Below are 16,254 nucleotides of genomic sequence, written 5' to 3'. Positions count from 1 at the left end.
TAGCTGTGGATTTTTTTAAGAAAAAGCTTCTGAAAATAGCAGTGGAAAATACTACATAAAAATCTGATCTGCAATTATAGCAAATAAGCAAATTAATGGAAAATTCGGTACCAAATCTGAAATTCTAGCATATCCCTAATGTGCCAGTTGATCCATCCCTCACATTGAAGCACTGGGTGGCATACCAAAAATGATGCTTGACAGTGTAGTTGAGCATATAAACCATTCTTTAGATGCCTACGTGACCACACCCACACTCCCATGCAGAGCTAACTTGTCTCAGGCACCTTGCTTATTTTGGGTTGTATTCAACATAGTGTTAAGCAGATCATTCCCACAATGCAAGGATTTCTCCTTCAGCAACAGAACAATCTCCCCCATTCCCACCCCACCCCCAAATCTGTTCTGGGGATTCCCCCAACCCTCCAGAGCAAAGTTGGGTATAGTACAGGACGTGCATGAGGTTGGAGGGGAGGCAAGGTGGGGAAATCCTGTTGCACTTTGTTGTTCTTGTTATGTGTCTTCAAGTCAATTACAACTTATGGCAACCCTATGAATCAGTGACCTCCAAGAGCATCTGTCATGAACCACCCTGTTCAGATCTTGTAAGTTCAGGGCTGTAGCTTCCTTTATGCAATCAATCCATCTCTTGTTTGGCCTTCCTCTTTTTCTACTCCCTTCTGTTTTTCCCAGCATTATGGTCTTTTCTAGTGACATGTCTTCTCATTATGTGTCCAAAGTATGATAACCTCAGTTTCATCATTTTAGCTTCTAGTGATAGTTATGGTTTAATTTTTTCAGCACCCAATTATTTGTATTGTTTGCAGTCCATGGTATGCACAAAGCTATCCTCCAACACCACATTTCAAATGTTGATTTTTCTCTTATCCCCTTTTTTCACTGTCCAACTTTAACCTCCATACATAGAGATTGGGAATACCATGGTCTGAATGATCCTGACTTTAGTGTTCAGTGATACATTTTTGCATTTGAGGACCTTTTCTAGTTCTCTCACAGCTGCCGTCCCCAGTCCTAGCCTTCTTCTGATTTCTTGACTATTGTCTCCATTTTGGACATTTTTAGTTGAATAATGCCCCATATTATTCATTTATTTAGAAAGCTGCATAAACCCCCTAGTCAAAGAGATCTCTAAACAGTGTACACAGTGGAGGCTGATCCATTAGAGGCAATGGGGCCCTGCCCTACCACCATCAGTCTGCCCTCAGCCAGCCCACACGTACCTGTCTTTCTGCTTGCGACCAGTCCAGGGGTGGCACTGGCTGTCAGCTTCCTCCTTCATACTCTCAGTGTTGCCCTTTTAGATCTCAGATAGGAAGATGATGGGGGGACAAAATGATGTTATTTGGCTCTGCCTGTCATTGGTTGTGTCTCAGTGACATTGGTTCTGGCTCTGCCTGTTACCGGCTCTGGTTCCTCCTCCTGTTGGCCACCCTGAATTCCACCCTTCTGGTTTCAATAAGCTGCAGCCACCACTGGGTGTACATCATAAAACTGTAGACAAAACAGCTAAAATTCACAATAGCTATTTAAAAACAAAAACAAAACCCAGACTCAAATCTACACACAATAAGTGACCTTAAAACACAGATGAAAATCGGTAAAACTTTTAAAACAGATATAGGGAATTACATTCTAGGTCTTGGTTGACTTAATGAAATTTGTTGTTGTTGTTATGTGCCTTCAAGTCGATTACAACTTATGGCAACCCTATCAATCAGTGACCTCCAAGAGCATCTGCCATGAACCACCCTGTTCCTTAATGAAATAAGTAATAGCAGAGGATAAGGTAGGGTGCCAGTGGGCTTAAGCACATGTAAGCCTGCGTTGGCCTGTGGCCATCCTGCATTGGTAGCCAGGCAATTTGTATGAATTATGCCGAATGAGTATACTGAAGAAATTTCTGCCTGGTTATTGAGTGAAATTCTTGACTTTGTGCCACTTTCCAAGATTACGACTCAATTTTTCTATAAGGAAATTAAATTCAAAAATAGCATTTAAATGCTGGCCATGCTAAGACCAAACCAAAGGACGTGAAAAAAGCTGACAACTCAATTTTATTTTACTTTTCACTCTAGATTTTCTTTAAGTGCTTATTCAGCTACCATGACACCAATGATTTACAAACATTCTAGCCTCTGGGAGTTTTCCTCACAATTTATTTTATAGTGAGTATATAGTGAGTATAGTGAGTATATAGTGAGTATAGTGAGTATATAGTGAGTATAGTGAGTGTGTGTTGTGTGTGAGTGTGTATGTTTGTATATATGGTTGTTTGTATTTTTGTATTATAGTTTACAATGTGCCTGGGGAAGAGATCTTTCTATCAAGTGGGGAGACTAGAGGGGGCCCCAATTGCCATAGTGACAGGCAGAGGGAGGTATGGTGTTATGAGAGGGACATGCCAGGTAAGGGGAACGTGGCCCAGACATGTAGTGGCTGTGCCTTGTTCCGGTCCCTCTCATATCCACAGGGTTGTTGGTTGTCCTCTCAGCCAACCCTCAGATCTCCAGTTGCTGCTTCTTAATGCCAGATCGGTACAAAATAAAACCTCCCTCATCCATGATTTGATTATGGATGAGGCAACCGATCTGGCATGCATAACCGAGACCTGGGTAAGCGAGCAGGGTGGAGTTAGTCTCTCCCAGCTCTGCCCACCGCGGTATTTGGTTCAGCATCATGGGAGATCTGAGGGTCGGGGAGGTGGGGTTGCTGTGGTCTATAAGAGTTCCATCTCACTCACCAAGCACCATGTCCATGCAGTTACGGGTCTGGAGTGTTTGCACCTTGTGTTGGGCCAGAGGGACAGACTGGGAATTCTTTTGGTGTACCGCCCACCTTGCTGCCCAATGGCTTCCCTAACTGAGCTGACGGAAGTGGTCTCGGAGGTATTGTTGAGATCCCCCAGACTATTAGTACTGGGGGATGTCAACATCCATGCCGAGGCTTCTTTGTCTGGGGCGGCTCAGGACTTCATGGACGCCATGACAACCATGGGGCTGTCTCAACGTGTTAGTGGCCCAACACATACATCGGGGCATACTCTCGACCTTGTTTTTACTACTGGACATGGGGATAGTAATCTGGATGTGGGGAGTCTTACATCTCTCCCTTTGTCATGGTCAGATCACTGCTTGCTGAAGTTTAGACTTTCAGTGGCCTTTTCCCTCTGCAAGGGTGGGGGACCTATTAAAATGGTCCGCCTCCGGAGACTAATGAATCCTTATGCTTTTCAAAGGGCTCTGGGGGATTTTCCGGCTGATAGGACTGGCGCTCCTGTCGAAGCCCTGGCTAATCTGTGGAATGCAGAGATGACCCAGGCAGTGGACACGATCACTCCTGCGTGCCCTCTCCTTTGTAGAGCTCATACAGCTCCTTGGTATACTCCGGAGCTAAGAGTGATGAAGCAAGATAGGAGACGGCTTGAGCGGAGTTGGAGACGAACTCCCGACGAATGCAATTATGCGCTGGTTTGTGCTTCTACCAAGCGGTATGTAGGTGCGGTGAGGGTGGCGAAGAAACAACATTTCGCCGCCGCTATTAAGTCATCTCTCTCCCGCCCAGCGGAGCTTTTTAGAGTTGTCCGAGGGCTACTCCACCCTGGCCCACAGGACATGGTAGATACATTGGTAGCCCGCTGTAATGAGTTTGCTAAGCACTTCCAGCATAAGATCTTATGCATTCGTCGGGACCTAGATTCCCATTTTATGACAGTCCTAATGAGGTGTCTGGAACACAGTCTAGTCATGTTTTGTTGGATGAGTTTCAGTCGGTTCAGTTCGAGGACGTGGACAAGGTGCTTGGACAGGTACGTGCAACCACTTTGGTACTTGATCCTTGCCCCTCTTGGCTTATAAAAACTAGCAAGGATGGAACAGCTGGCTGGGCCAAGGAAGTAATAAATGCCTCTTTACGAGAGGGAGTGGTCCCTGGCTGTCTGAAAGAAGCGGCGGTGAGACCACTCCTGAAAAAACCTTCCTTGGACCCAGAGGACTTTAACAACTATAGACCAGTGGCAAATGTTCCATTCTTGGGCAAGGTCTTGGAACGAGTGGTTGCTGACCAGCTCCAGGCGCTATTGGATGAAACCGATTATCTAGATCCATTTCAGTCGGGTTTCAGACCTGGTTTTGGCACTGAGACGGCCTTGGTCGCCCTGTGTGATGACCTATATCGGGAGAGAGACAGAGGGAGTGTAACTCTGTTGATTCTCCTTGATCTCTCAGCGGCTTTTGATACCATCGACCATGGTATCCTTCTGGAGAGACTTGCGGAGTTGGGTGTTGGAGGCACTGCTTGGCAGTGGTTCCGCTCCTACTTGGCGGGCCGTCTCCAGAAGATAATACTTGGGGAACATCGCTCGACCTCGTGGGTTCTCCAATATGGGGTCCCGCAGGGTTCGGTCTTGTCTCCCATGCTCTTTAATATCTATATGAAGCCGTTGGGTGCAGTCATCCGGAGTTTTGGAGTGCGTTGTCATCAGTACGCTGATGACACGCAGCTCTACTTCTCCTTTTCATCTTCTTCAGGTGAGGCGGTCGATGTGCTGAACCGTTGTCTGGACACGACAATGGACTGGATGAGAACTAACAAACTGAGACTCAATCCGGATAAGACTGAGATGCTGCTGGTGGATGGTTTCTCTGGTCAGATGGTGGATACATACCCTGTCCTGGACGGGGTTACACTCCCCCTAAAGGATCAGGTTCGTAGTTTGGGAGTCGTTTTAGACTCTTCCCTATCACTCAAGGCCCATGTAGCCTCGGTGGCACGGAATGCGTTTTACCAACTTCGGTTGGTAGCCCAGCTACGTCCCTATCTGAGTAAGGAGGACCTTACATCAGTGGTTCATGCTCTGGTAACCTCACGTTTGGACTACTGCAACGCGCTCTACGTAGGGCTACCTCTGAAGACGGTTCGGAAGCTACAGCTAGTGCAAAATACGGCGGCCAGACTGCTAACAAGAACTAAGCGGTCTGAGCATATAACACCTGTTCTGGCTCGCCTGCACTGGCTTCCAATATGCTACCGGGCCAGATTCAAAGTGTTGGTGTTAACCTATAAAGCCTTATACGGCGTGGGACCACGATACCTGCAGGAACGCCTCTCCCGTTATGAACCGGCTCGTACACTACGGTCTACTACGAAGGCCCTCTTCCGGGTCCCGACCCATAGGGAGGCCCGGAGGGTAGTAACAAGATCTAGGGCCTTCTCAGTGGTGGCCCCCGAATTGTGGAATAATCTCCCCGAGGAGGTACGCCTGGCGCCGACACTATTATCTTTTCAGCGCCAGGTTAAAACCTTTCTCTTCTCTGAGGCATTTTAATCTAAGTTATTTATGTAAATGTTGTAATTGGTATTTTAGATGATGTACTTTTATATTTGTTATATTGATCTTGTAATTTTATTATTGTATATGTTTCTATGTTTGCCGCCCAGAGAGCTGTTTGCTAGTCGGGCGGGATATAAGCTGAATAAAATAAATAAATAAATAAATAAATTATTTAGGTCATTTGTACCCCGCTCTTCAGCCAAAAACTCTCCCAGAGTGGCTTGCATACAATCAATTAAAACTAGAACAGTCCAAAAGATATGGCTCAAATGGAGACAAGAAGGGAAGAGGAAAAAAGCAGACTCGGGCACCAATCCTTAAATAGTAGTTCTTATAAAGTTCAGGTGGAAGATTAGGTTGCAATTCATGGGCAGGAAGTGCCTGATGGAGCTTACCTTTCTGGAGAGCTGATGGAATGAGTTCTGTTCCTATCTTTCCCATGAAAGTGAGGTTCTTGATTTACTTCAGTGGACAAGGGGGTGTTGACGAAACATGAGCAAAGTGGCTAGGATCCATTTGGAAAGACTTATTTTAAATACATCAGCAGAAGACCAGGGAATGCATTTCAGTTTATAAAAGATATAAGCTTAATAATATCAAAGAGAAATCAACAGCTTATTACACATTAATTAATCTTTGGGAAGGGAGAAATAAAAAGAACAGTATGTGCAAGTAATGATTACTTGGAAAACAAAATAGAACATTAATATGCACCCTAACTTTTAAACTTTACTCACGGGAACAATATGCAACTTAACTATTACAAACAATAATTAGTGCATGCAAAACTAGTAATATTTTAAAATGTTATTTGTTTCTACTTTCATTTGCCCCGGCCCTAAAACATCCACCAGTACAAACTAGCTAAAAGATTTGCTATGTTACTATGTAGTAATTTATCCTAAATATTAAGAAAGAGAGGGAATATTATCGCTACCTATCCAAGCAGGAATCTGTGGGATTGAGAAATTGTTGGGAGATGACTGCAGGATCCAACAGAAAGAATGCAGATTAATGGGAAAGGTTGGCAAAATAAAATAGTGAAATATAAACCTCACCTGGGGATAAGCAAAAATATTGTGTGTGTGATGTGCCTTCAAGTTGATCACGACTTATGGCGACCCTATGAATCAGTGACCTCCAATAGCATCTGTTATAAACCACCCTGTTCAGAACTTGTATGTTCGGGTCTGTGGCTTCCTTTATGGAATCAATCCATCACTTGTTTGGCCTTCCTCTTTTTCTACTCCCTTCTGTTTTTCCCAGCATTATTGTCTTTTCTAGCGAATCATGTCTTCTCATTATGTGTCCAAAGTATCATCATTTTAGCTTCTAGTGACAGGTCTGGTTTAATTTGTTCTGACACCCAATTATTTGTCTTTTTCGTGGTCCATGGTGTGCTCAAAGCTCTCCTCCAACACCACATTTCTAATGAGTTGATTTTTCTCTTATCCCTTTTTTTCACTGTCCAACTTTCACATCCATACATAGAGATTGGGAATACCATAGTCTGAATGATCCTGACTTTAGTGTTCAGTGATACATCTTTGCATTTGAGGACCTTTTCTAGTTCTCTCACAGCTGCCCTCCCCAGTCCTAGCCTTCTTCTGATTTCTTGACTATTGTCTGAATTTTGGTTAATGAATGTGCCAAGGTATTGATAATCCTTGGCAAGTTCAATGTCCTCATTGTTGACTTTAAAGTGACATAAATCTTCTGTTGTCATTACTGTAGTCTTCTTGATGTTCAGCTGTAGTCCTGCTTTTGTGCTTTCCCAAGAAAAGTATGTGTAGGGGTGGATGTACAGAACTGCTGGTGAGGCAGTGTGGGTAGGGCTCCATTGCTCTTCTGGCTTCCAGACACAGGGGGTCTACTGGCATGTGGCCCCCAGAAGTTTGCCCAGAAAAGAAAGTGGTCCTTGAGCTGAAAAAGTTTCCCTACCCCTGCTCTATGCTAATGGCAACATGCCATATTGTGCCCACATGTTACAACATCCTCACACTCTGGTCACCTTCTCTGCTTTGACTGAAACATGCCTCACACTGCTAATTCCTACGAAACTGAAACATCACAAAGCACAATCCACAAAAGCACAAATAACCAGTTAAATCGGATACAAACTAATCTCGTTCTCAAAGTAACAGTTAAGAACAAGATTAGTTTTCTGCAGATTTAACTGGTTAGATTCTCACCAGATGCTATGTTCCTAAGCCACACATGTCTCTGGGAGAATGCCTGAGGAGAGAGAATAGTTCAACAATTGTTGCTACAGAAGATCATCATAAAGTCCTGGAGAAGGTCAGCCGCCTCCCAGCTTTTTCTCAGCTGATCACCAAAAACCTGACATTATCTTTCCTTTCATTTTCCTGCACATGGTGTCTACCGGAGCAGACAAAAATGACACAGAAGGGAGTCATTGTTGCACATTTTTACATTAATAACAATGGGCATGATCTAGCCCAGCCTTCCCCAACCTGGTGCCCTCCAGATGTTTTGGACTACATCTCCAAAACATGCTGGCTGGGGCTGATGGGGAGCTGTAGTCTAAAACATCTGGATGGCACCTGGTTGAGGAAAGCTATCTAGCAGTAACGGCCAGTGGGGCGGAGTGGCGTTGTTCACCTGGCTTCCCAACATGGAAGTCACTATAAGTAACAGAGAGGAAGAGAGGGAGAAGCGAGACAGCCAGACTATGGTGCAGGCACAGTGGCGGGAACATCAGCTTGGCTCCCCTACTGCATCCACACTGTGACCTCCCCCACCTTACCCCTTTCCCTTCTCAGTTGCCAGCAGCGACTTCCATGTTGAGAAGCCAGCTCAACAATGCTGCCCTACTCCATTCTGTCCTACTGGCCACTACTCTTGTCTTGCCAAAGTTTAGCATTTTCATGTTAACCAGTTCTACAAATCATTACTCTGGAAATCAGAAGGATTTACATGTGCTTGATTGTATAGTTTGTGACCAAAACTTTATGGTTCGTGCCCAATACAATGCCCATGGCCATTAAGGCTGGTAATCAAATAATGGTTTCATACTGAAAACACACACACACACACAAATATGTATTAGTTCATGTAGATCTGCCTTGCCTACCTCTTCTTCTGCCATTATTCTAGAGCAACAGCCAGTTCACATTACCATTGAGTATATTCATTAATACGCAAAAAACCTTTGTGGTTTAAGAACATAACTACAGCCAATAGGTATTTCTATCAAACTTTAAAAAGCAGGGAAACTGGACGGCTATAGTGAATGCACCAGGGGAGCAGGAGACCTGACCCCCTCTCTAAGATATTGGACTGCCCTACAAATGTATAAAAATGCAAACACAATTTGGGTTGGTTGTTCACAGTCCAATCCCCTTGGGTTGGTCTTTCATAGTCCAATCCACTTTCTGTGTACCTTGGAAGAATTTGGTAACATGGGCCTCTGAACATCTGGTGAGTGGTTTTCCTTGGGCTGGAACTGAGTTGTCCCTTTCATTGCAAAGGGGGCATAGGACTTCATAAAGTTGTACAACCAAGAGATTCAACTTGGTCCAGAAGGAATACCAGTGAATTTGGGCTTGGCCTTAATATCCTAGAGATGGATGGATAATTAGGAGCATCTTCGTCCCCCAAGGCCTTTTCTGTACTCAGGAGAAAAGGTCACAGCTTGAACCACTTTCTGAAGAAAAATAGACAAATCATTGCCACATGTCATATATGCTCAAATATCTTTCAGCACCCATCCTGTTGCAGGGCTTATTCGTGGCTTTTGTTTCTGGGTATTGTTTAATTATTTGTGCTGATTTCCTCAGGTAGTGAAGTCAGGTTAACTGATCTGTAATTCTGTATTTTCTTCTCTCTTTTTTTTGAATTGGGGGTGAGGAACCTTTGGGGGGGCAGAGAGCCACATTACCAGGATGAAAAGCTGTCATGGTCCACATACTAGTAGTCAAACCAAAAAGTGTGAGGGGCCAGACTCAAACATAACCATACATTCTTAACTCAGACACATGTACATGCAAAAAACCCTATTTTCCATCGAAACAGAGACATATATTTTTAGGACACACCCTATTTTGTGATTTTAGGCTGTTCTTAATTTTTTTTAATGCTGTATTTTAAATTTGTTACAACCCATCCTGGGATCTTCGGGTGAAGAGCAGGTAATAAATGATGGTGATGATATATTTAATTCTTAGTAAATTCACTTAAGTTCCACCACCTTTTCCCCCCAAACTGAGTTTGTTTGCTTGTTTGCTTGCTTGTTTAAAAACTCTTTATCTTTCCTGGAGGTGCAAAAGTAAACGAAACAAAACCCCTAAGAAATACCTGTAGAAGAATGCAAATATGATCAAGGAACACTGCTAGCCCTGCTATCCAAAACTTTAAGCTTCAAAATATAATTACATCCCCAGATTTGCATGCATGCAGTTACAAAATGCATGGATGACTTTTGGTGCACAACAAAGAACACAAGCCTCCCTCTTTGCTGAGATATTTCCCCCTCTACTTTGACCATTTCGCTGCAGAAATTCTTGCAGAGGAAGGAACTGCAACTGCACACTTTGCACAACATCAAAGCCCATCTCCTTCTCAATGTTCCTTGCTGAGCAGCTGGTGGATAGCATCAGCACCAGCACTTCATGGATTCCCTCATATATGTCTCAGTGGCTCTGAGATTTCCCAGCAGAATGTCAGGTGTCGCTCAGAACATCAAAATGATGGAAGATAATCGTGATGGAAAGACAGTATGGTGTAACATTTGGAGTGTGATAGGGATTGATTGTTGAACCACTCTGGAATTTGTAGCTCTGTGAGGGAATAGGGAGTCTTCCAACAACTCTGAGCAACCTTAATGAACTACAGTTCCCAGGATTCTTTGGGGGAAGCCATTTCTGTGCTTTAAACAAGTGCAGATAGGGCCTGTGACTGGGGAGACCCAAGTTCAAATCCCAGCTCAGCCATGAAAACTCAATCAAAGTCTTTCAGCCTAGCATACCTCGCAAGCCTGTTCTGTAGGGGAAGGACCAAGCTCCTTGGAAGAAAAATAGGAAAAAAATGGAATAAATAAAAAGATTTTTTTAAAAAACAAGAAATTGGGAGAAATCAGATGGTCATGTAGAATTAGCTGGGAAAGCATTTAGAATAAATATGGCCCCTTCAAACAATTGAAAGTGAGTTTGTTTCAGCATGCTTGTTTCCTTCTGTTCCTGGATCCTGCAGGTCAGTACTGTTGCTGCTGAAGAACCCAACCTTCATCTTTCTTTGCTTAGCTGGAGCAACAGAGGCCACACTCATTGCTGGGATGTCCACCTTTGGTCCCAAGTTTCTCGAATCCCAGTTTAGCTTAAGTGCCTCAGAAGCTGCAACCTTGTTCGGTAAGGAAACATTTGATAATAGCTGGTGCTCTGGGTTGTTTACAGCTTCTTAAACGGCTGGGTGTGTATGTACAACCATGCTAAGCCAACCTTTGGCTTAGTGAGACATAGTGGAGACAGGTGGCTCTGATGTTAGCAGGCGGTAGAATCCATCTTAGACAGCTCCTTCAAAGTTTGAGCTAAAACGTGGATCGGATTCACTGTCCCATGGACATTGGAGTCACCAGTCTCCATTTATTTATTTATTATTTGATTTGTATCCCGCCCTTCCTCCCAGCGGGAGCCTATTGGTAAGATGGTATGAGTGTGGGTCTCTGGAGAGGAGCTTGCAGCCACTTTGCTATTCCCCAGTCCGTTTTGCTACCATGTTGTGCTGACCTAAGGCAAGGTTTGACTTAGTGTGTTGTCCAGCCGGGGCTCATGATTAAGCTCTCTCCTCACCAACCATGTGCTCGCAACCAAGATCAAACCTCATGGTTGCTCTCCAGGTGTGTGTTTTAACTGGAGAACTAAAGGGCACTAGGTTAGGATGGAAGTGAAACAGCAAGCCTGGTCTGGACTTTGAAGGGGAAAGTGGTGAGTAACAGTCTGTAGGGATCGGATCCGTTGGTTGGTGCCAATCTGAAAGTATTTTGTGGATCTCACAGGCTGGCATCTATTCAAGTTTGTTCTGTATTCGTTAGCCGCTACTTTTACCAATCTGTTTTTTTTCACTCAGATAAAAATATGGATATTAATACTGATATTTTAAAGGAAATAACAATATTTTGAAGGAAATATTAATATTTCCTTTAAAAATATTGATATAAGGAAATGTTAATATTTTAAAAGGAAATATTCTTACAATCAATGTTTTAGAGGCAGATTTAAAAAAAAAAAAAAGACTGTTTTCAAAAATAGCCACGGGAATTCACTACATTGAAATCTGATCCTCAGCAATTGTGAATAAGTGAATTAATGGAAAATTCTGTACCAAATCTGAATTGGGCGGAATTCTGGCAGATTCCTAATAGCCTGGAATAGTTTGAAATATTATGGCTTGTATTCAACACTAGTCCTAGTCAGAGTAGGCCCACTGCTGTTAATGGAAATGACTAACTTAGTTTCATTAATTTCAGTGGGTCTACCCTGAATAGGACTTAGTTCTTGGTGGTGGTGGGGGATGATGAATTCTCTATTTCCCTTTTTGCTAATGCTTAAGGGGTGACCTTAAGATCCTCTGTGGAGCAGAGTGGTAAGCAGCGGTAACGCAGCCAAAGCTCTGCTCACGGCCAGAGTTCGATTCCAACGGAAGGAGGAAGTCGAATCTCCGGTAAAAGGGGTCGAGGTCAAGGTCCACTCAGCCTTCCATCCACCCGTGGTCAGTAAAATGAGTACCCGGCATATGCTGGGGGGTAAAGAAAGGCCGGGGAAGGAACTGGCAATCCCACCCCATATATACGGTCTGCCTAGTAAATGTCGCAAGACATCACCCTAAGAGTCAGAAATGACTTGCACTACAAGTGCGGGGACACCTTTACCTTTACATTTTAAGGGGTCACCTTAAGGGGTTGTATTTAATGAAGTCCTTCTCAGAGTAGACCTTACAAATGAATGAATCTAAGTTAGCCGTATCCATTAACTTCAATGGGTCTACTCTGGGTAGGACTAACACTGAATACCACCCCCTAACTGGAAGCCTATGTCACCCTACCAGCTCAGGAAGGGCTGCCTGGCTTGGACAGAGTTACTCCAGAATCTAGGAGCTCCGTTGGAGGAACCTTCCTGCCCCCAGCCTGGGGTTTGGGGCAGCAGAGTGCCAATTCAAGGGTTCTTGGTTCTAGCCTACATTGGGAAAGCATCACAGAACAACTCATAAAGCAGAATGATGTTTGAATGGTCCCGTATAAACCCACCACTCATGCACTATTATTGCATCAATGACATGTTGCAACACCACCACCACCCCAAAAAAAGCCACCAGCCTGGAAGGACCCAAAAGTTTCACAAGCCTTCTCAGCCATTTGTTTTATTGAACAGAAACTCTCCTGCCTTTCGGTATTTTTGCAATCTCTTGCAGTGTGTGTTCAAGATCAAAAGGAGGTCTGTCCTATCGCGAAATGTTTGTTTGCTTGTTTGCATGAGCCGTGGCCTGTGCTGTCACTATCCTCCTCTGTCTTTTCAGGCTGGTGATTGCAAAGACAAGGGACACACCTTAATCACATATGTGACCTTGCCTCTTTCTTTTTCCTCGGAAGGTTACCTCGTGGTACCAGCAGGAGGAGGAGGCACCTTCCTCGGAGGGTTCCTTGTGAACAAATTTAAGCTCCGCTGCTCGGGAATCATCAAGTTCTGTTTGTTTTGCACCCTGTCAAGTCTGCTGGCAATTTTCATCTTTTTGATTGACTGCCCCAATATGCCCATGGCTGGAGTGACCCAGATGTATGACAGAAGGTAAGCGGCATGATAACAGACCATCTTGCTTTGCTGAAGCCGTTGCTCCTGAAGATGCAGCATGGAAAAACATCCAGGACAAAGCTGCCAGGAGTATGATCCTGCCCAGTTTAGACCCGTATACTTCCACTATGGTTTTCTTATTGCTAGTGATCCATGTAATGTTACGTTGCTCTGTATTTAACACAATAGTGCTAAAGTACCATTCACGTTTACTAAGAAGTCCGATCACTGGGTCTTACTTCCAAGTTAACCTGTTTAGGATCAGGCTGGTATTTTGCTTTGGGAGAGCTGATGTAGAACTTCGGGAAGAGCATTACGTACAGGCTGGAAGCTCTCTGGATGGTCTGAAGCAAGGGTGGGAAACCTTTTTCAACCCAATTGCTACGTTTTCTTCTTCGCCCAAAGAGTTTCCCCTTCGGCTATACCCCCTCCCCAGCCACACCTCTTCTCCAGCCTTGCTCTACGTCCTCCTTGAGTGTTTTTTGCCTGAACTCCCATGCCTTGAACTCCCATGATGCTTCTGGTTTGCCTGGATGAAGGATAGAGAGCAGCGGTGTAGTCGTCCAGGGTCTCAGAGGGTCTTAGACCCCTTACTTTTATAGGACCAGGGTCCCAGTAGGGACCCTATGTCTCCAGCATCCTATGAGCCAATCAGCATAACAGGAGTGTGTTAGCTATTGAGAAGAGTCTTCTAACATGCTTCCTTGTCCTTTCATGCTGTTTGGAGCCAATCAGAGTGTAAGGGAGGTGAGTCAGCCACTGAGAAGGCTCTTTTCAGTAGCTAACACTCTCCCTTTGCATGCTTATTGGCTCCTAGGGATGTCTGTTGTGGGAGAAGGCATTAACAAAGATCTCATTCTCAACCCAGCAGCAAAAAAAGGGGGAGGGGTGTAGCTGTGACTATCATGAACGGACCCCGCACTTCCGAATGTACCACTGCACTACTGATAGAGCGGGGTGTGTGGAGAAACTCGCCTACTGTACAAAGGGTCAAATTTGCGTTCATTGCTCTCCCCACTTTTGCCTCCGGCTCTCCCCACCACTGGCATGTGGCCCCCAGAAGGGAATGTGGCCCTCAGGCTGAAAAAGGCTCCCCATCTCTGTCCTAGAATGATTCATTTCAAAAGAGGATGGCAGGGCTCCTGTACCTTTGACAGTTGCGTAAATGAAGGAATTTCTGCAACTTGCTCTGCAAAAATAAGAAAGAGTAGACTTGCTGAAATCATTTCTTCTACACAGCTCCTAAGACACAGGAGCCCGAACCTACTTTGCATCTGACACTTTTCTTTTGCTCTTCTGTTTTTTTCCCAATAAAGCTAAACAACAGCAAAAATAAGATGGTAATTCTGCCGCTGGTGTAACCCATCTACCATCACAATGGCAGGACCCATGGCACTGGATTCTCTCGTACGTTAGTGCTGCCCCCCAATGGAGTTTACCCGGTGATGATGCTTCTTCGAATAGTGTGCAGCGGACCCCACTTTTAATTCCTGCTTACTGCCCCAGAGCAGAAATATCCAGTCTGGTGTCCTTCAGGAGCTGTTGGACTCTAGCTCCCATTATCCCCAGCCGGCATGGCCAATGGTCGTGGATAGGGACAGGGGAGAAATTATGCAATTCAGCATTTAAAGCTGAATCTGTCAAATTCGCACTTTCGGAAACAATATGATAACTGAAAGAGAGTCATCCTTTGAAATTCACACTTATCCAAATTTTGTGATGTGATTCTCCAACCGAACAATGTTTACAAAAATGCATATAATAGGGGAAAGGGTGCATCAAAATGAATATATCAGTGATAATAACATACAAAATGCATTATGCTAGGAGAAACCGCACACAAAAAGGTATACATTAGTGAAAACTGTGACAAAAATGTATTTATTAGGAGAAATGTGCTCTAAGATGCTGAAGAATTTTCATGAGGATTTTTTTATTATTATTTAAAAAGCTAATTACTGCAGAAATGTACAGAACTGAATTTAAGATTGGGAAGATGAGGCAGCATGCTTCTGAAGACCAGTTGCCGGAAGCCTCAGGAGGGGAGAGTGTTCTTGCACTCGGGTCCTGCTTGCGGGCTTCCCCCAGGCACCTGGTTGGCCACTGTGAGAACAGGATGCTGGACTAGATGGGCCACTGGCCTGATCCAGCAGGCTCTTCTTATGTTCTTATGTTCTTAACTAAGAGGACCAAAATGAACAGATCCTTCCATCCCTAAGTCACTGATGACTGGATTTGGAGTCCAACCACTTCTGGAGGAGACTAGATTGGCTACCCCTGCCATAAAGCAATGCCATGTTTAGGGCACTGTGGAACATTAAAATGGTCTCTGTCTGGTGATGACTGCTTATAAATAAGTTCTAGTGGGGCCAATGGCAGGTGAATGCTGTCATGGTGCTGGGAACTTGGTAACCATCTGAAGATGCTGCATAGTGGCACCAAATGTGGTGTGATCTACTTGTTGGTCCCAACTCACAGCTGAAGACCAATGGGATGCATTAATACCCCCTAGTTCTGTGGGTCTGCTTAGTGGTAATATCATTGTATCAGATTCTCTATGAATACCAAGTTGAGACATCCACGGAGTCTTCAAGAGGCTAAATGTAATATGTGTTGGCCAATTCTGTGTTTTGCTCAGCGTCTTACCTGAAGGACGTCTTAACCTGTCTGCCCCCTGCAACGTGGAGTGTGATTGTTTGCGAGAGATGTACAGTCCTGTGTGCGGAAACGATGGCATCATGTATTACTCCCCCTGCCATGCTGGATGCAAGAAGGTATCGACCAGCCGCAACAGTGGGAAAAAGGTGTGTTCTGCAGAGAACATCTGCTCTGTCTTGTTAATGCCATTAAGCCCAGTTCACATCTGGTCAGACTGTGAATAGAGCTAAAATGAACTATTTATTTATTTATTTATTTATTGCACTTGTATACCGCCCCATAGCTGAAGCTCTCTGGGCGGTTTACAGCAATCAGAAACATTAAAACAAATATACAATTTAAAACACATATTTTAAAAACAATTTAAAAAACAATTTTAAAATTCAAAACAATATAAAAACAATTTAAAAACACATGCTAAAATGCCTGGGAGAAGAGGAAAGT

General features: G+C 44.1%; 1 protein-coding gene across 1 annotated transcript in view; it reads left to right on the top strand.

Moving 5' to 3' along the window:
• SLCO4A1 (solute carrier organic anion transporter family member 4A1) overlaps positions 1–16,254 on the top strand; it is a 79,382-nt gene that overhangs the window by 50,789 nt on the left and 12,339 nt on the right. Inside the window, exons 6-8 of the mRNA XM_061631051.1 lie at positions 10,562–10,716; positions 12,954–13,149; positions 15,791–15,956. Coding sequence (XP_061487035.1) covers positions 10,562–10,716; positions 12,954–13,149; positions 15,791–15,956 — 517 coding nt within the window. The remainder of the gene's footprint in view (positions 1–10,561; positions 10,717–12,953; positions 13,150–15,790; positions 15,957–16,254) is intronic.

Source organism: Rhineura floridana, chromosome 6, assembly GCF_030035675.1.
Source record: "Rhineura floridana isolate rRhiFlo1 chromosome 6, rRhiFlo1.hap2, whole genome shotgun sequence".
In the NCBI taxonomy this organism is placed as follows: domain Eukaryota; kingdom Metazoa; phylum Chordata; class Lepidosauria; order Squamata; family Rhineuridae; genus Rhineura; species Rhineura floridana.
This window is presented reverse-complemented; position numbering and strand designations above follow the sequence as displayed.